The sequence below is a fragment of the Dendrobates tinctorius genome, unplaced genomic scaffold (assembly GCF_039654945.1).
Source record: "Dendrobates tinctorius isolate UK_male_01 unplaced genomic scaffold, ASM3965494v1 ptg000132l, whole genome shotgun sequence".
NCBI classification, from domain to species: domain Eukaryota; kingdom Metazoa; phylum Chordata; class Amphibia; order Anura; family Dendrobatidae; genus Dendrobates; species Dendrobates tinctorius.
In genome coordinates this window covers 4,729,077-4,750,719 of record NW_027361800.1, presented here as the reverse complement: position 1 = coordinate 4,750,719, position 21,643 = coordinate 4,729,077, and the positions used below count along the sequence as shown (strand labels likewise).

Genomic DNA, 21,643 nt, shown 5'->3' with positions numbered 1-21,643 from the left:
GTTGGAACACCACTGGGCCTTTTCCTGGGAGAGAGACAACCTATCCACCACTTGGTCCCAGATCTGGTGCATTCTCTCCACCACAGTGACAACACCTGGGCAGGCAGAAGGCTCCACCTGCCCTGAAGAGAATTGAGGATGAAACCCAAAGTTACAAAAAAAAAGGTGACATCAAAGTGGCAGAACTAGCTCTGTTATTTAAAGAAAATTCGGCCAAGGGCAAAAATGAAACCCAATCATCCTGATCAGCAGAAATAAAACATCTCAAATACGACTCCAAAGTCTGGTTTGTTCTCTCTGTCTGCACATTGGTCTGAGGGTGAAACGCAGAGGAGAAGGACAACTGAATTCCCAGCTTGGAACAGAAAGTCCTCCAAAATCTAGAAATAAACTGAACTCCTCTGTCAGATACAATGTTCTCAGGAATCCCGTGCAAGCGAACCACCTGTTGCAAAAACAAGGGCACCAACTCTGAGGAAGATGGCAATTTAGGGAGTGGTACAAGATGGACCATCTTAGAGAATCTATCACAAATCACCCAAATAACAGTCATTCACTGAGAGACAGGCATATCAGAGATAAAATCCATTGAAATATGGGTCCATGGCCTCCTGGGCACCGGCAAAGGCATCAGCAACCCACTAGAGCGAGAACAAGGTTTAGACCGGGAGCAAGTCCCACAGGACTGCACAAAACTCCTGACATCACGAGACAAGGCGGGCCACCAAAAAGACCAACTCACCAAATCTCTAGTACCAAAAATACCTGAATGACCAGCCAATGCAGAGCAATGAACTTCAGACATCACTCTCTTCCTCCACTGGTCAGGAACATACAATTTTCCAATGGGACAACGCTCAGGTTTGTCCTCCTGAAACTCTTCCAGAGCACGTCTCAAATCGGGCGAGATGGCAGAAAGAACTACCCCCTCACCTAAGATGGTAGCAGGCTTGGTCACAACAGGAGAATCAGCAAAGAAACTCCTAGAGAGGGCATCTGCCTTGACATTCTTAGTGCCCGGAAGAAAAGAAACCACAAAATCAAAACGTGTGAAAAACAAGGCCCACCTAGCCTGTCTAGGATTCAAGCGTTTGGCCGACTCCAGGTAAATCAAATTCTTGTGGTCAGTAAGGACCACGACTTGATGTTTAGCTCCCTCCAACCAATGTCACCACTCCTCAAATGCCCATTTCATGGCTAACAGTTCCCGATTCCCCACATCATAGTTACATTCAGATGGGGAGAACTTTCGGGAAAAGAAAGCACAGGGATTTATCTTAGATGTTACCGGATCTTTTTGGGACAAAACAGCTCCTGCACCAATCTCAGAAGCGTCCACCTCTACCTGAAACGGGAGTGAGAGATCAGGTTGCCGCAAAACCGGAGCAGAAGTGAACCTTCGCTTCAGCTCCTGAAAGGAAGAAACAGCCTCCGGAGACCAATTCAGCACATCAGCACCCTTCTTAGTCAAATCAGTCAATGGTTTGGCAATAACAGAAAAATTAGCTATAAATTTACAATAAAAATTAGCAAAACCCAAAAACTTCTGGAGGGCCTTCAAAGAAGTGGGCTGAACCCAATCATAAATGGCCTGTACCTTGGCCGGGTCCATTTCAATAGTTGACGGAGACAAAATAAATCCCAAAAATGAAATCCTCTGTACCCCAAAAAGGCATTTCGATCCCTTGACATACAGGGAATTCTCACTCAAAATCCGGAACACAGTCCGAACATGTTCCACATGAGAGTCCCAATCCTTGGAAAAGATCAAAATATCATCCAGATAGATGATCAAAAATGTATCCACAAAGTCTCGGAAAATATCATTCATGAAGCACTGGAAGACAGAAGGGGCATTAGTGAGCCCAAAAGGCATCACCAGGTACTGAAAATGTCCCTCTGGAGTATTAAACGCCGTCTTCCATTCATCCCCATGCTTAATGCAAATAAGATTATACGCCCCCCTGAGGTCAAGCTTGGTAAACCAGCAAGCACCTTTAACTCTAGAGAATAGATCAGAAATCAGGGGTAACGGATACTGATATTTAACAGTAATTTTGTTGAGGGAACAATAGTCAATACAAGGCCTTAATGAACCATCCTTCTTGGCCACGAAAAAAACCCCAGCACCTAAGGGTGAAGAGGATGGTCTAATATGACCCTTCTCCAACGACTCCTTAATATAGGATCGCATAGCCTCGTGCTCAGGTACAGATAAATTGAAAAGTCGACCCTTGGGAAATTTACACCCAGGGCTCAGCTCAATTGCACAGTCATAACTCCTATGAGGAGGCAAAGACGCAGACTCATTCTCACTAAATACATCATAAAAATCAGCCAAATAGTCAGGAACATCATGCGACTGGGGAGAGGTGGAGAAAACAGGAGCGTCACTAAGGGCACACCGACAACCCCAACTCATCACAGACACAGATTTCCAATCCAAAACTGGATTATGGATTTGTAACCAGGGAAACCCCAGAACAATGGTATCATGCAGATTATGCAACACCAAAAATCTGCAATTTTCTTGATGATCTGGGGCGACCCGCATTACCACCTGGGTCCAAAACTGAGGTTTATTCTTCGCCAAAGGAGTAGCATCAATACCCCTCAAAGGGATAGGCGTCCGCAGAGGTGTCATAGGAAATCCACAACATTTAGAAAAATCCAAGTCCATCTGGTTCAGAGCTGCTCCCGAATCCACGAAAAGCCTTAGCGGAAAATGTGGACAGGGAGCAGATCAGAGTAATTGCCAGAGGAAACTTAGGTTGAACACCGCCCACAGCAAATGTGTGTGCAAAACGTTTCTCTCGTTTAGGGCAGACAGAAATAATATACGAGGCATCTCCACAGAAAAAACACAGTTTATTACGCCTTCTGAACTCCTGACGTTGCGCCCTAGACAAAACTCTATCACATTGCATAGGTTCAGACATTTGTTCAACAGGTGGCAACATCTCTCGTGCAGTTTTGCGTTCGCGCAAACGCCGATCAACCTGAATGGCTAATGACATAGAACCGTCAAGACCAGAGGGAACAGGAAATCCCACCATAGTATCTTTTACGGTTTCTGACAAACCCTTCCGAAAGAGAGCTGCCAAGACACCATCATTCCAAGTAGTAAGGACCGCCCACTTTCGGAATTTTTGACAGTACAACTCTGCAGAATCCTGACCCTAGCTCAATGCCAACAGGGCCTTTTCAGCCTGATCAATAGTATTAGGTTCATCATACAACAGCCCTAAGGCTTGAAAAAATGCGTTCACATTAGCTAGAATAGGATCATCAGGTTTCAAAGAAAACGCCCAATCCAGAGGATCGCCGCGCAGCAAAGAGATGACAATTTTAACCTGCTGCGCATAGCTCCGATGAGTTAGGCTTCAAGGCAAAAAGTAATTTACAATTATTCTTAAAGTTCAAAAATTTAGACCGATCCCCAAAAAACACATCAGGAGTAGGGATCTTTGGTTCAGCAACATGTGAATGAGCAAGATAGGTGGAAATTCCCCGCACTTCAGCAGTGAGCTGCTCCACACGATCAGACAATTGCTTCATCTCCATTGAGAAGAAAAAAAATTCCCCCTACGGCCTCAAAGATATAGAGGAAAAAATATACAAAAAAAAAAAAAAATTCTGACACTTTTTTTTTTTTTTACAATTCTTTCCTGCTATTGAGTACCCTAGAATCTGTGGTATGGCTGGTGATTCTGTTATGAATGAGTCACCAAAGGAGGAAAAAACAAAAATACAAGCTAAGTCCAGAAAACCGGAGAGGTTGGTAGCTATCGGATTGCAGACCCCTGATCCTATTCACACAACTAACAGTAGCCGTGGGGGGTTCCTACGCTGCCCTAGACCCCTCGTTCACAGCCGGAGAACTAAATAAGCCTAAAGAAGGAAAGGGGAAATCTAAACTGCCCCAGAGCAGACCCCAAAGCAATAGACAGCCCCCAACATGTATTGTCGGTGAAAAGCAGATGAAAACAGAAACACAGACAGAAAGACAGGTTGAGCAAACGATGGGGCCCAACTAACTAAATAGGAAAGGACAGAAAAGATGCTGGCTGCAATCCGCAAAAATTCTGCCAAAATAATGTCAACACGTCTGATAGAAAAAAGGCCCTGAAGTCACTAGACTTCAAAATAACTATATCAGCACTCAGGTATATTCTGAAGACTGAGCAAAAGATCAACTTGACCAGAGACAAAAATGGAGCTCAGCCTGTACCAACAAGGGCAGGCAGAACACAAACACTAAGTAAACAGACAATATCTCATGGAAAAATAAGAGAGCAAATACTTAGCTTTCAGAAGACAGGTACTGAACTGGTTTGCAAGAGCTCAGAGCAGAAAGGATCACCAGCACCCCAGTAGGGCGTCGGCTGCCTTATATCCACTCAGTGATTCCGGGTGTCCAATCAGGCTCCACCTGTTCAGATGACAGGTTCTTCCCAACCCAATCAATTTCACTACCTCTCTTCACCAGCAGAGGGAGTTCATCAGACGTCAACGGTGAAGGGGAAAATGAACTCACAACATGCTACTATATAGTAAAGAAATGCACCAATAACCTAGTTTCCCTATAAATCAGAGAGAAGACATAATACGGAGGTAGAAAACAAAAAGTGCATATGAGCCCTGATTGCATTAGTTCAGAACCAGGTGACCATCCTCCAAAATAGCGCATACCATGAGTGCTAGGTGCATATCAACAATACCATACCAAAGATGGGGGGAGCCTGTGGAAATGCCCGACGCGTGTCGCTACCGCAAGGTAGCTTCGTCAGGGGCTAGAGGTAAGGTATGAAAGACGTAGAATATATATGCTATATAAAGTACAAAATAAGAGACAGCTGCGGTGAATACCTGCACAGTCGCATGTAGAGAGAGGGGGTGTCTAGTAACTAGAGTTGAGCGAAACGGGTCAAAAAATTTCAAAAGTCACCGACTTTTGGCAAAGTCAGGTTTCATGAAACGAAACCCGACCCTAGGATGAGGTCGGCCACGAGGTCGGCGACTTACGCGCCAAAGTCGCGTTTCAAAAGTTTGTTTTGCGCTCTTTTTCAGCCAATCAGGATCCACGGACACTGTGGGCAACGTGATGACATAGGCAGGGGTCACCACCATCTTTCAGAAGGGCATGCAATTGATTGGCTTGCTTTGGTGGGTGTCACAGGGGTTATAAAAGGGCGTGCACGCCGACCGCCATCTTACTTCTGCCGATCTTAGCATAGGGAGAGGTTGCTGCTGCTGATTCTGTAGGGAGAGCGTTAGGCAGGGAAGAATAAAAAAAAAACTGCTTCTGCTGCTAGCGATTTTGCCTGTACAACACACCAGTCACTGTGTGTGCAGTGCAAGGGGAGGCTATATTGTGGTGGATCAGCGGTGTTGGTTGTTAGGCTGCCTTCTAAGGCTTCCTGACAGCTGCATTGCTGTTTACCCACTGCTCTGCAAACTGCTTTTTTAAAAGCAATCCCAATTTTTTTTTTTGTCCTGCTGAGGTACTGAGCGTGCATTTTTTCACACCATACAGCGGTGTACGCTCCTCACACAGTACCGTGTAACGGCTGTTATCACAGCCACAGTGAAGCTATCTGTGTGTCACTCTGTGAGAATAAGTCGAGGACATGTTCCGTTCTTACAGACCTGCACCTACTAGTTTTGTCTAGCTTTCAAACAGTTAAATATATTTGCTGTTTAATCACATTCAAAACTATAGAGACAGCGTGTGTCAGTCCGTATACTTAAAAAACACGGAGCTTGACAATTTTACGTACACCGGACAGCCGTGTACGTGCACGCTCCTCTCAGTACCGTGTAACGGCTGTTATCATGGCCACAGTGAAGCTATCTGTGTGTCACTCTGTGAGAATAAGTCGAGGACATGTTCCGTTCTTACAGACCTGCACCTACTAGTTTTGTCTAGCTTTCAAACAGTTAAATATATTTGCTGTTTGATCACATTCAAAACTATAGAGAGACAGCGTGTGTCAGTCCGTATACTTAAAAAACACGGAGCTTGACAATTTTACGTACACCGGACAGCCGTGTACGTGCACGCTCCTCTCAGTACCGTGTAACGGCTGTTATCACGGCCACAGTGAAGCTATCTGTGTGTCACTGTGGAAGGATAAGTGGAGGACTTGTTCCGTTCTTACAGACCTACACTCTAGGGAGATTCCTATTCTGCCCAATTCTACATACACCTTGTACACTCACTGGCCACTTTATTAGGTACACCATGCTAGTAAGGGGTTGGACCCCCTTTTGCCTTCAGAACTGCCTCAATTCTTCGTGGCAGAGATTCAACAAGGTGCTGGAAGCATTCCTCAGAGATTTTGGACCATATTGACATGATGGCATCACACAGTTGGTGCAGATTTGTCGGCTGCACATCCCTGATGCGAATCTCCCGTTCCACCACATCCCAAAGATGCTCTATTGGATTGAGATCTGGTGACTGAGGAGGCCATTTGAGTACAGTGAACTCATTGTCATGTTCAAGAAACCAATCTGAGATGATTCGAGCTTTATGACATGGCGCATTATCCTGCTGAAAGTAGCCATCAGATGTTGGGTACATTGTGGTCATAAAGGGATGGACATGGTCAGCAACAATACTCAGGTAGGCTGTGGCGTTGCAACGATGCTCAATTGGTACCAAGGGGCCCAAAGAGTGCCAAGAAAAAAATTCCCCACACCATGACACCACCACCACCAGCCTGAACCGTTGATACAAGGCAGGATGGATCCATGCTTTCATGTTGTTTACGCCAAATTCTGACCCTACCATCCGAATGTCGCAGCAGAAATCGAGACTCATCAGACCAGGCAAAGTTTTTCCAATCTTCTACTGTCCAATTTCGATGAACTTGTGCAAATTGTAGCCTCAGTTTCCTGTTCTTAGCTGAGAGGAGTGGTACCCAGTGTGGTCTTCTGCTGCTGTAGCCCATCTGCCTCAAAGTTCGACGCACTGTGCGTTCAGAGATGCTCTTCTGCCTACCTTGGTTGTAACGGGTGGCAATTTGAGTCACTGTTGCCTTTCTATCAGCTCGAACCAGTCTGCCCATTCTCCTCTGACCTCTGGCATCAACAAGGCATTTCTGGCCACAGAACTGCCGCTCACTGGATTTTTTTTCTTTTTCTGACCATTCTCTGTAAACCCTAGAGATGGTTGTGCGTGAAAATCCCAGAAGATCAGCAGTTTCTGAAATACTCAGACCAGCCCTTCTGGCACCAACAATCATGCCACGTTCAAAGGCACTCAAATCACCTTTCTTCCCCATACTGATGCTCGGTTTGAACTGCAGGAGATTGTCTTGACCATGTCTACATGCCTAAATGCACTGAGTTGCCGCCATGTGATTGGCTGATTAGAAATTAAGTCTTAACACACAGTTGGACAGGTGTACCTAATAAAGTGGCCAGTGAGTGTAGTTTGTGATACACTAGCCAATTTCTGCCTGTGACATAGCGCTCTGATATTCAGTGGGCCTGACACAATCCAAAAGTGTCCAGTGTCCACTAGTGTGTGCAGAAATTCAAAATCTCCCTTATCCTGTAGTCACTTTTTTCACACCTGTGCCATCGAGCCTGTGACATAGCGCTCTGATATTCAGTGGGCCTCACACAATCCAAGTGTCCAGTGTCCACTAGTGTGTGCAGAAATTCAAAATCTCCCTTATCCTGTAGTCACTTTTTTCACACCTGTGCCATCGAGCCTGTGACATAGCGCTCTGATATTCAGTGGGCCTCACACAATCCAAAAGTGTCCAGTGTCCACTAGTGTGTGCAGAAATTCAAAATCTCCCTTATCCTGTAGTCACTTTTTTTACACCTGTGCCATCGAGCCTGTGACATAGCGCTCTGATATTCAGTGGGCCTCACACAATCCAAAAGTGTCCAGTGTCCACTTGTGTGTGCAGAAATTCAAAATCTCTGTGATCCTGTAGTCACTTTTTTCACACCTGTGCCATTGAGCCTGTGATATAGCGCACTGATATTCAGTGGGCCTCACACAATCCAAAAGTGTCCAGTGTCCACTAGTGTGTGCAGAAATTCAAAATCTCCCTTATCCTGTAGTCACTTTTTTCACACCTGTGCCATCGAGCCTGTGACATTGCGCTCTGATATTCAGTGGGCCTCACACAATCCATAAGTGTACAGTGTCCACAAGTGTGTGCAGAAATTCAAAATCTCTGTGATCCTGTAGTCACTTTTTTCACACCTGTGCCATCGAGCCTGTGACATAGCGCTCTGATATTCAGTGGGCCTCACACAATCCATAAGTGTCCAGTGTCCACAAGTGTGTGCAGAAATTCAAAATCTCCCCTGTCCTATAGACACCTTGTACCTTGTTTTACATTACTATATAGTTTGTTGGATTTTGTCTACATTTCTACAAAAAATGAGGAAGGCTGGTGGAAGAGGCCGTGGAATTGGGTGGGGGATGGCAGCTGGTAATGATGGTGTTGGTGGTGGATCTGATGGTAGTGGCAAGAGCAAAATAGGACCGAATGCAGGAGGTGTTGAGCCTGCGTCATCGTCTGGCTCCATAAGGCTCCGAAGGCTTAGTTTTCTAGGAGTTGGCAAACCGCTTTTAAAGCCAGAGCATCAGGAAAAAGTTTTGTCTTACATTGCTGACTCAGCCTCCAGCTCTATCGCCTCCTCTTCTGAAGTTGTAAAAAGTAAAAGCACTGAGTCGTCATTGGAGGCTCATGTTCATGAACCACACCTTTCCTTGTGTCCTTCACCCCAACCAAGATTGAAGGATGACGCAGGCCATACTACTGATTACTCCATGGAGCTGTTTTCACATACCATGCCTGGATTATCAAGTGAAATGGTGAATTACCCAGGCCAAGATGAATCTGACATGGAGTGCACTGATGCACAGCCGCTGATAGATGATTCTGCTGGTACATTCACTCAGAGCACTACATTGTCCTCGCAGTGTACAGAACCAGATTCTGACCCTGATGAGACTCAGGTGCCCCTTCCCGCACACTATACCACCATACACGGTGACACAGAGGAAGGTGCACATGACATAGAAGAGGAGGTGATGGATGACCCAGTTGTTGACCCAGATTGGCATCCATTGGGGGAAGAGGGTGCTGCTTCCAATAGCTCAGATGAGGAGCATCCACAGCAGACATCGACATCGCAACAGCTGTTATCTGGCAGGCCCGGAGTACTCCAAAGACAGGTTCCAAAAATCAAAAGAGTTGCTGGACAGCTTGTCCAGAGGGTCAAAAGATCACAGCGTGCTAGGCCGCAAAATGTCTGCCAAAGTAGGAAGAGTGCAGTGTGGCACTTTTTTGAACAAAATCCTCATGATCAGGCCAAGGTTATCTGTAAGAAGTGCGCAAAGACCTTTAGCCGAGGGAAAAATCTGAAAAATTTGAATACCAGTTGCATGCTTAGACATTTAACCAGCATGCACTTGCAAGCATGGACACAACACCAAACCTCAAGTGCCACATGTGCAACTGATCACAAAGAAGGTAGTCAGCAACGCTACATTGTTTCCCCCACTGTAAGCCCACCGGTTAGCACAGCAGCAAATGTTGAGGTGTCGTTGCAAGGCCACAGCAGTCAGGGAATCCCACTGTTATATCAACGAAATACTGAATCTAGGCCATCAGAAAGAACACCAACTCCTTCACCATCATCAACCCTCTCTCAGTCCGCCCTGTCCACCGCTACTTCCACCATATGCAGCTCTCAAGTCCAGCTCACCCTCCCAGACACTATGAGTAGGTCAAGAAAGTACTCAGTCTCTCATCCGCGTACACTGGGTTTGAACGCCCACATTGCCAAACTAATCTCGTTTGAGATGATGCCCTATCGGTTGGTGGAAAGCGCAGCTTTCCGCGAACTCATGGCCTATGCAGTACCACGCTATGACCTACCCAGTCGCCACTTCTTCTCTCGCAAAGCCATCCCAGCCCTCCACCATCATGTAAAAGACTGCATTGTCCATGCACTCAAGCAGTCAGTGAGTGGAAAGGTGCACCTCACAACTGATGCATGGTCCAGTCGGCATGGCCAGGGCCGTTACGTGTCCATCACTGTGCACTGGGTTAATGTGGTGGATGCAGGGTCCACAGGGGACAGCGGTGGTGGGACAGTGCTGCCTAACCCACGGTATAGGAAACAGTTGGCTGTAGGCGTTCGACCCTCCTCCTCCTCCTCCAGAAGCGAAAGCTCGTCCACAGAGCGCAGTCGTACGAGCACCCCATCTGCAGCTGCCACTGTTGCACATGAGGTGTCCCCCTGTCGAGCAGCTAGTGGAAAGCGTCAGCAGGCTGTGTTGCAGATGATGTGTTTGGGGGACAGACACACCGCCGAGGTGCTGGCCGAGTACTTGAAGCGACAAACTGAGTCATGGCTGGGCAGTGTACATCTTGAGGCAGGCAAGGTAGTTAGTGATAAAGGCCGTAATTTTGTGGCAGCCATAGCGCTTTCAAAACTCAGCCACATACCTTGCTTGGCTCACACCTTGAACCTGGTGGTGCAGTGCTTCCTCAAAAATTATCCGGAGTTAACAGCCCTGCTCCAGAAGGTGCGAAGACTGTACACTCCGTTCGTATGCAGAAGCTGCAGCGATTGCTCCACCTTCCCAACCACCGCCTCATTATCGACATTGCAACAAGGTGGCACTCCACCCTGCACATGGTGGAGCGGCTGTGCGAGCAGAGGCAGGCCATAATGCATTTGTGGGAGGATACACGGCCAGGCACTTTGAGAGCAGACATGGAGTTGACAGGTGTGCAGTGGTCGAAGCTGAAAGACCTCTGTAAAGTCCTTCAGTGTTTTGAGGAATGCACACGGCTGGTAAGAGCAGACGACGCCATCCTAAGCATGTGCATCCCACTTATGCGTCTGCTCATGCAAACTTTGACGCACCTTAAGGAGCAGGCGTCTGCAGCCAATGTTGATGAGGAGGAAGAGGAGGAGGGAATCCTTGATGACATTCAGCCATTGTCTGCTCAGGGACCTCTTCTGGACGAGGTGGAGGAAGAAGAGGAGGAGGAGGATGATGATGGGGATGATTACTTAGGGGAGGAGGATGCATCTCGTGGGGCAAGTGAAAATGTTGGCGTGGCAAGGTCTGGTACAGGGTTTGTGCGTGACTGGAGGGATGTGGATTTGCCAGAAAGTGCTCCTCCAACCAGCACTCGCAGTGCATCATTGACACCGGGAACATTGGCCCACATGTCAGATTATGCCTTGCAGATCCTAAAAAGGGACCCCCGCATTGCCAAAATGATGAACGATGACGACTACTGGTTGGCCAGCATCCTGGATCCACGCTATAAAGGCAAATTACAAGACATCATGCCACAGGAGAACCTTGACCTAATATTGGCTAATAAACAAGCAACTTGGGTAAATCGGTTGCTTGAGGCATTCCCAGCACACAGCAGCAGTGATGGTTCTCACACGAGCCGTACGGGCCGGGGCAGCTTGGCAGAGGTGTTCATGGTGCACACAGAAGTGGCGTTGGAGACAGGGGTTTCATGACAATGTTGTGGACTGATTTTTCAAGTACCGCTCACACAACTGGTAATACTGCATCGATGGAAAGTGACAGGAGACAGCAGTTGTCAACTATGGTTACAAACTACTTTTCCTCCTATATCGATGGTCTCCCACACAGGTCATTCCCCTTTGACTATTGGGCCGCTAAACTGGACACCTGGCCTGAATTGGCACAATATGCCTTACAGGAGCTCGCATGCCCAGCTGCAAGTGTGCTATCGGAAAGAGTCTTCAGTGCAGCTGGATCAATCCTGACAGAAAAAAGGACCCGTCTGTCAACCCAAAATGTGGATTATCTAACCTTCATTAAAATGAACCATGCATGGGTTTCCAAGGATTTTGTCCCACCTTCCCCTGATGACACATAGGGTGACAGAAAAATGGCTTGCTTTGGTCCACCTCTTCCTGGGACTTGACCTATTTCGCTTTTTGCATCAGCTGAATGTCCAACATCAACATATGCCACTTTCTAAAACTCCCTAACTGTGCTGCCTCCCCCCCATGGCCGGGGTTACCACCTAGCGCACGACACCGTGCGAGTGCCTTTGCCCTGGACAGGTGGGTAGGCCGACTCTTGGGCGCGGGCACTGGCACAGGGTCCCTCATAGTGCAATCAAGTGTCTCTGACGGTGGTGGTGCACACCCGCCGTCAGACACACCGCCGTACTATGAGGGGCCCAGTGCCAGTACCGACGCCCACGAGTGGGCCCCCCTTGCTTGGGCAGGGCCCCAGCATTTGCAATCTTTACCTCTCCCTGCTCCTACGCTGTGTAGTCTGGGCCGTCAAATCCATACTGTGCCTGACACCGTCTGAGCCTGCCTCCTGATGTATAGACATATTTTGAATGTGTATGCTATCCATACATGTTATCCGGGGATACGGTACCCTTTCTCACCTTTGTGCAATCACGTGCAATCCATACTGGGCCTAACACCGTCTGAGCCTGCCTCCTGATGTATAGACATATATTTTGAATGTGTACGCTATCCATACATGTTATCCGGGGATACGGTACCCTTTCTCACCTTTGTGCAATCACGTGCAATCCATACTGGGCCTAACACCGTCTGAGCCTGCCTCCTGATGTATAGACATATTTTGAATGTGTACGCTATCCATACATGTTATCCGGGGATACGGTACCCTTTCTCACCTTTGTGCAATCACGTGTAATCCATACTGGGCGTGAGAACGGCTGGCGAGCTGTTAAGCAAGCTACAGCACCTGTGGTTTGCACACGTAAGTTTTTCATTTTTTCAGGAATGACGGTTAGGCCTAATTCCGGAACTGCGGTTGACCTGCACTTACTGGGAAATCATCGTTCGCGGGTAATAATTGTAATCAGTGATCCCCATCACTAACGTTGTTCAGCGGGTTATCTGCACCTGTAAGCGACAAACGCTGGCCTTTTCAGTGTAGCGCACATGCAGCCACGGACATGTAAGGGCATGACACACCAGTTATTGGCCAATCTCATGTGCCAGAGCCTCACGTGTCCCTCTAGTAAGCCAGACTCGGACCGCAGGGCATGACGGAGTCTCGTTCGTTAACGGAATTAAGCTTGCAATGTGTGCATCTTTTCTGTAGCTGGCATGGTTGAGGTTTCCCAGGTGGAGTCGAATTTAACCATAGGCTCCACTCCTGGTGGTGCCCTTCTGGACATTCCTTTAAGGTTCAGCTTTGCAACCATACTGCACACGTAAAACAAACACTTTGCCTTCATGAACGCTGTTTGGAGGGTCATGACTCATGGGAATAACGCCGCCCAATCAGTTAACCTGCTAGAGAGATCCTTCGTTGCTCCCAAGCATGACATCACACTCCCTAGGAGGAAGGTAATGCCACTGCGGCGACCGTACTCCTGGGGGCGACACAAGTGCACTGATGCCCAGCCACTGCTCGATGAATCTGCTGGTACATTGACCCAGACCACTACATTCCCCTCGCACACTACACGGCCTGAATCTGACCCTGATGAAACTCAGGTTACCCTTCCCATATACAGTTCCATCTTACACGGTGACAAAGAGGAAGCTGCAGATGAAAGTGCAGGTTCGGCCCACCCGCCATCAGACACACCACCGTACTATCAGGGGCCCTGTGCCAGTGCCGTCGCCAACGAGTGGGCCCCCCCTGCTTGCTCAGGATCACAGCACTTGCAAGGTTGAAATACTGTGCAGTGAGATGGAAGATGGGGACGACGAGGAGTCCAGATTAGTACAGGGATTCCCTAGCGAGGAGACTTATTTCATTGTTTTCAATGTTGGGACAGCAATTTTTGGGGAGCACTATACTCTGGAGAATGATAGATGGGGCCCACCATACACTGGAACATTCCAAAGGTGGACATCAGACACTGGAGCAGCATTTACAGGGCCCATTATACACTAGAGCATTAGAAATGGGGCCCATTATGTTTGGAGCATTATTTGGGCCCATAACACAGTGGAGCTTCATCCATGGGGACCAACATATACTGTAGCATTATGTGGAGCTCATCATATACTGTTTCAAACATTATATGGGACCAATGATTCTGTATGGAGAAATAGATGGGCCTCGTCATGAGATGTAAAAAGTGAAGTATTTTTCATTGTACTATACCGCTATTTCTCTGCCATATCGGAGCATGATGAGTTGTGGTATGTGTTAAAGGGGCGCTCTTTCGCCCAGGGCACATGAAAACCTGGAGCCAGCCCTCCCCCCCCACAACTTTAGCCAAATAACTCCCATTTTTCAGTGCGTAACTTGTATTATGAAGTTAATTAAGGTTGACAAGCTTAAGTAAGAAGAATTGATGCTTTTGGCATTCAAATGGGCACTGTAGGTGTGTTTCCTGTCCTCCTCTCACTGCCGACTTTTATTCCCCATTGACTTACATTGGGTTTCGTGACGACCCGACTTTTCCCTATAATCGGCCGATCTTGCTCGACCCGACTTTTGGAAAAGTCGGGTTTCACGAAACGAAACTCGATCCTAAAAAACCAAAAGTCGCTCAACTCTACTAGTAACCAGTCTCGGCCCAGGGGCACCCACAAGCCTCACTTCCTGTGGAAGAAAGTCATTTGAAACGCTGTGGCCGAAATCGGCTAGTGCGCCTGCGCAGAGGAATTTCTGTTGTATGTACACAGTTAACTCCCTAAGAGGAAGAAGGTAATTTCACCCATTCAGCTAGTGGCGGTTACATTGCTGCGCATACATAAAGATAGTGTCATAGGGAGAGAATCATTTCTCCCACTGAGTTGATAACGGTACCACATTATTACATATACATCCGCACATAACAATATATTAAGCGATACCGCATTACTGCGCATGCATCTATACACAGGAAAAGTATCATGGGAAGATAATCATTACTCGTATTGAGTTTGTAGCGATACCGCATTGTTAGACATGCGTCCACGCACAAAAGTTTTAAGGAAATGTCATACATACAGAGTAATCATCAAATATATACCTCCCTAAGGAGGGACGCCAATCACACAAATGTGCAGATGGTCAAAAATGCGGCATAAACGTTCACGCAATATATTATTGAGGCAAAGTATTTCAACTAAATACAAGTAATAAAAAATGCATGACAGATCACTACACAGAGAATGGAGTATACCCTAGGACATGCATGGCATGTACATATGAGAGGGTTACAGAGATATAATCATTTAATTACTGCGCATGTGTCCACACACAAACATTGTGCCCTAAGAAGAGAATCATTTCCCCCCATCAGGTTTATAGCGATACCGCATTATTGCGCATGCGCATAGAAACGTTAAGGTAGTGTCAAAAAGTACAAAAGATCATCAAATACATACCTCCCTAGAGAGGAACGCTAATCACACAAAAAATAATATGCAAAAATACGTGCAAACAAATGCAACCTGAAAATCCACGCAATGCATTTGTAAAGGCATAGTCTAGAGACTAAATGCCGATGACATATATGTATAGTAAAACACTACATAGACAGAAATGCGCAAGCACAAGTATTAGAGTTGTGGAAATATAATTACCACCAACATTTGAAAACTGCCAATATAGCACCTAAGCTACAGTTGTACAATAGTAGTGCAAAAATAATTTACGCCGAATATCAAGGGCTACAATCATGAAAACGTATTATGTACCAATTATTCATCCTCTGAGAACTCAGAGACAAAAAATGGAGATATTATACGCTACAACCCAAATAAATGGGAAGAACTACCCAGAGTGATCCCGAACCCATAAAGGGTTCCAAGTCACTATCGACATCCACAGGCTCCACCCTCAATGGCATATAGAAATAGTATGGACATAAATAATGTCCCCCATACACCCAACATGATGCATACACATCACACAAGACCTAGCATGTAGGTTTTCAGGTTTCACTGATCTGAAACTAGTGTTTATTTTAAAGACCATATCCATGCAGCAAAGCAGTTTATCTTCAGCAGCAAAAAAAAAAATCAAACTAAACTGATATGAAAACCAATCATCTTTCTCTCTTATGTTGAACTGTAGCTATTAATGGTATAATATATCTTGTAGGCTTATCATGCTGTGGGTAATTTTCGGGCATCCTCAGAGGACACTTCTCTAAAGGCTGCCAGCAAGGATCCTCTGCATGCTTTAACTCATCGCGGACATGAGTCTGTGTACCAAAATAAATCTTCAAGCAACGATGAACTCACTCCTCATCCTCGAATCCAGTCAACTGAGCGTCAGGTTCGTGAAATACACCTCATTGTTAGCTAAGTGTAAACTACATTTACATTCTTTATACTAAATAAACAAATGTGGAGTATGTAGTGTGTAACAAATTGACAAAAAAATCACTCCGTAATTTTAACTTTGGCAGCAATTTTTCCTGACACATGGAGGTCTCCAATTTTAACAAGCTCTTCATTTATTTGTAATTGTCAGATCCCATCTTTTCTTGGCATAATCTATTGATATTCTATAAAACTGTTCAATGGGAAAACCCCATGAAGGTGCACAGTCTTTAACGGTTGCTGCTGAAATGAGGATATTAAGTTGTCAAACGTTAACTGTATTTATTAATCTCTTGCTTGTTTTATTTCTCTGGAAGGTTCAACGTGAGAAAAATTCTCTGGGTAGTCTGAAACGTGCCAGTGTCGATGTTGATTTACTAGCCCCCAGAAGTCCAATGGGAAAAGAAAATATGGTAACTTTTAGTAATACTCTCCCACGAGTTAGCACTCCATCTATGGAGGACACGTCTCGTCGCCACATGACCATACATGTGCCTGCTGAAGGATCACGTCCACCACGAGCCCCAGGAGCTGAATGGAAGCCAAAGCCTATGGAAGGACGCAGCCTAACACTTGGGGAGGAAGTGGCATTAGCACAGGCTCATAGGCGGGCAGCATCTGAAACTTCTGGTATTATTCTTGATGAACCAGATCCCGACAGAGCGCCACCATCACTTTACCCCACAGTGCAGGCTAGGACAGCAGGACCAAGGGTTCTAATCCAACCAAGGCCTGCAGCTCCACCACTTCTACACATACCTGAAGAAAACCAAACTGGTTCACCCAAGGGCAGTTCTGCCATCAGAGCAAAGTGGATGATGATGGCAGAGAAAGGAGGAGCACCTCGAGCTGCAACAAATGCCCCGAGGCTTATGCAGGTTATTGCAATGTCCAAGCAACAACAGCAGGGAACAACATTGGTGTCTAGCACATCTAAACACTCTGAAACCTCTTCATCCTCTACAACTAGTAGCTCTGATTCATCACAATACCGCTCACCCTCAGAAAGGGATAGTTCAAGTATTGTCACAATTGATGCCCACGCGCCGCATCACCCAGTAGTTCATCTATCTTCAGGGAATAGTCCATGGGAATGGAAAGCTGCACAGAAGGCTGGTGAAACCCATGAAACAGGTACATATGATATGAGTAAAGACTATCGTGGCTACAGGACACCAAAGGGTGCAGGTGTGTCTCCAGGTTCCTCAATTAGTGACCTAGAACCTGATTCAGAACCACGATGTGGACCAACAGTCAATGTTGCTGGAGGCGTGCCAACTCCCCTAGTTGCTGAGACTCTTGGCATTCCTTCAAGCCGAGAAGCTAGCCTCAGGAGAAAACCCCAAGTAGAAAGGGAGGGAAGTGAAGAAGTTGAGGAACCTTTTTATAAGAAGCTGCAGAACCAGAGGTTCAAGGAATGATAAATCACAAGGCTGTGGATTAGCAAAGTTGTAAATATATTGGCATGTTTAAAACAGAAGTGACAAGAAAGAAAACTGCAGCATATCACTGCCCAAAAAGCATGAAAAATGCTTCAGTTCAAAAGTCTTGAAACATCACAGAAAGCATTTTTTATATTGGAAGCCACTTCATATAACATAACCTACAGCAGTGATGTATTCAGTTGCCTTTCTAATTTGTACAGATCAGTAAAATGTCTGGAAACAAGCAGGATTTTTATTTACCGGGATAATAAAAATAATGTATGAAATATTCTTAAAACATTCGCATATACACTCTATAATTGTTTTAACACTTTGACAATACTGTCTCTAGCACCTTCGAAATACTTTTTCTTCTGCTAGAAACTGCTCAGGAAATGAGAGCGCAGTGGAAAATTTCATGCTCTGTTTGCTTTTCAAAATGAGCTTTCCTATGCAAGTGAAGGGCATTTTACTCTGACAGCAGTCAACAAGAGAAATATTTCAGAAGAAAGACTTCAGCATTGAGAAAGCACAGACTAATACTGAGCAATGGTGTAACAATTGTATAATATGCAGCCACTGTGAGGAAACTGTGCTATGAGAAGTGAGATGCAATAAGTCCAGGCATAGTAACATTTTAACACAGCACTCAAATATATGAAATCTGGTATGTCTGATTTTTGAGTTACAGGTTGCCTTTCATGGCAGTAAATACTAAGAATACAAAATTATCACAAATATTCCCAAAAAATTATGGATATAACAATATCACCTCTTTAACTCCAAATACAATGCTATAGTACACAATTCTTCTAGCTGATTATAGCAGAAAGAAATGAGTATTTAGGAAAAAATATATGAACAATTTTATTGAAGTATATTAAAAATATACATAATAAACAGAGTTTCCCACTATGCAGGCTAACAAGGGGTTAATCCAAAAATAGACAGTACAGATAGTGTAAAATAGCTGAAACCATATACTATCAGCATACAATCATCCTGAAGTATTTCAATATTAGCATATGTAATGCAAATTTTCAACTTCATGAATAAGCTCATTACATAATCAGGCCACGTTTAAAGTGCAAAAAGTGCTTGTGCAAATGGAACTAATCACTATACTGACAATAAAGTATCATACAATCTTCCAGTGCCGGCAAATAAGCTATACATACTGGATAATATAATTTAGATAAGCCCATTGTGAATGGACAATTACTGCCAGTACTTAAACTGTGGCCCAAATAGTGATGCATGTAGATAAACTATACACTGTACTTACTTCTAACATGTGGTGGAGGATTCCCCAAGCCTGCCGCCCCAACGCGCGTTTCACCGCTTCTTCCTCAGGAGGCGTGGCCTATAGCGGCCTTGGTGTTAGTATTTATAGGAAATGATGTCAAGAATGCTAACAAGCAATCAAAGCTAGGTCATATGACGGCGCATGCGCAGATTCAAGACTGTCATCAAAGTGGGACTTCCTCCCCGCGCTCATGGAACGCAAGCAACCAGGTGCTACTTAGCAACTAAGGTCGCCCGCAATTCCCGTCGAGCGCCTAGAGGAATCCCTGACAGAGCCACTTCTGGGCATGCGCACTAGACCGCCTTAAAAACAAACATTTTAGGTGCTTATAGCCTCCCAAAAAACGGACTGTGAATGCATAAATGTGAATGAATGTATATTGTGATAGTGAATGCTATAGACAAAGTTAATACTCTATAAGCCGCATAAACCTAACTTATATCCCGTTCATAAAACTGACTATCAGAAAACTATTAAAGTGACAATATCCCATCAATGCATGATGCATTATATTAATGCTAGATTAATTGTGACCCAAAACAATTAATATTGTGAAGTAATATAAATGCATAAGAATTATACATACAAAAAACAAGTTTTTAACATACAAACACATTAAAATGAAATATATATCGAATAGTGATATTCTAATTATGTGCAAACATATTATGTTAATATTTTACACCGAAAAAAACGTGCTAAACAGTGATAAAACAATCAGTCCATTCTTCTAGACGCGATTTCCCCTTTAGAGGAGATCCAAATAAGAAAATTCATTCTTCTCTATCTTCAAATCATGGGGACTCATCCGCAAGATCACATGCACCATAAATGTACATAGAAAGAAATTACTGTAATAAAGATACAAGTATTAATAAAAATAAACGATAAAAAATAAATAAAAACACCCTAACTAAAATTACCCATATCCTCTATAGAAAGGACCCAAACCCATTACTCTCGTTCAAACCCCCAGGGACCATTGAATTAAGTCTATAAATCCACCTACTTTCGATTTGCGACAATCTTTTAAACAAATTTCCTCCCCTCATTCCCAACGATACCTGATCAATGGCCATTATCCGGAGACCATTCGTATCCGAATTATGACACTTCTTAAATTGTCGAGGTAGGGTTTTTAATTGCTCTCCCTCCTCGGATTCTTTTGACCTCTCAATGTCGCGGATATGTTCTCGTATTCGTATTCGCAACTCTCTCGTAGTCATTCAAATATATATTTTGTTACAAGGGCATTTTGCCAAATAGATAACTCCCTTAGAGGAGCAAGTCAAGCACTTTCTGATAGTAAATGTTCTAGTTTGATCCGTATTTTGGAATTCTTTCCCTCTTATAGTGTTAGCACAAGCCTTACATTTCCTGCAAGGAAAAAAGCCCTGGATATCACCCAAAAAGCCTTTCTGTTCTTTTTTTGATGAAAAATGACTATGGACTAACAAATCCGATAAATTCCTTGACCTCTTAGCAGTGATGCATGGCTTGCTAGATGTCTTATTTAAAATTGGATCAGTTAATAGAATTCCCCAATGATTATGAATGACACTAGAGAGTTGTTTCCACTGCTCATTAAAAGGTGTAATCAACCTGACTGTTTTACTGTCCACATCCCGAACTTCTTTCTTTTTATACAAAAGCTGATTATGCGAAGTGTCTTGTGCTCTTTTATAAGCATACCTTATTTGCCTATGACCATAAGCCCTTTCTCGGAACCTAGAATATAAGTCTTTGGCCTGTTTTTGGAAGGCTTGTTCTGTAGAGCAAATTCTCTTTGCCCTAAGGTACTGACTTACCGGAATAGACCGAATAGTAGATTTTAAATGTGAAGATTCAGCATGGAGGATCGAATTGGTCGCTGTAGATTTACGGTAGATGTCGGTAAGAATTGACCCATCATCCTGTACCGTAATGTCTATATCCAAAAAATTGACTTTTCTTCCAAATGTATAAAGTTAAATGAATATTTAGATCATTTTTATTCAATGTCGACATTAACTCATGAAGTTCGTCAACAGAGCCATCCCAAACAAACATTACATCATCGATGTACCTTATCCAATCACGTATTTTTTCTATGCCGGCAATGGGGGAGCTCTGAAAAATTTCCCTCTCCCAAAAACCTAAAAACAAATTGGCGTAGGAGGGGGCACAAGCTGCCCCCATTGCCGTCCTTGCAATTGGAGGTACACCTGATGATCAAAAGTAAAGCAATTATGTGTTAGGATGAATTCTAGAAGATTCAGGATAAATCTCGACATTGAAAAATCCAAATTGCTATTATTAAGGAACCATGCAATAGCCTTTAGACCCTGTGCATGGCGGATAGAGGTGTATAAAGCCTCAACATCCGCCGTGACTAGGATCATATTATCCCCAAGGTTCAACTGATCTAACCTCCTCAATGCCGCAGTAGTGTCGAGGATATGAGAGGGTAGTGAGATTACAATAGGTTTTAAATAGTGGTAAATAATTTGACACACCAATTCACTCAAACCCTCATTGCCCGAGACTATAGGGCGACCCGGGGGATATAACACATTTTTGTGAACGTGGGGGATAAGGTAAAATGTAGCTAACATAGATTTCA

At 44.7% G+C, this 21,643-nt stretch overlaps 1 protein-coding gene across 2 annotated transcripts in view; it reads left to right on the top strand.

Annotated features, from left to right (window-relative positions):
- PLPPR3 (phospholipid phosphatase related 3) overlaps positions 1–18,580 on the top strand; it is a 381,927-nt gene extending 363,347 nt beyond the window's left edge. Inside the window, exons 7-8 of one of the 2 annotated variants that reach the window (XM_073543392.1) lie at positions 16,088–16,264; positions 16,629–18,580. In XM_073543392.1, coding sequence (XP_073399493.1) covers positions 16,088–16,264; positions 16,629–17,732 — 1,281 coding nt within the window. In that variant the 3' untranslated portion in view covers positions 17,733–18,580. The remainder of the gene's footprint in view (positions 1–16,087; positions 16,265–16,628) is intronic. The other variant, XM_073543391.1, reaches the window with a different exon arrangement.
- The last annotated feature ends 3,063 nt before the right edge of the window (positions 18,581–21,643 follow it).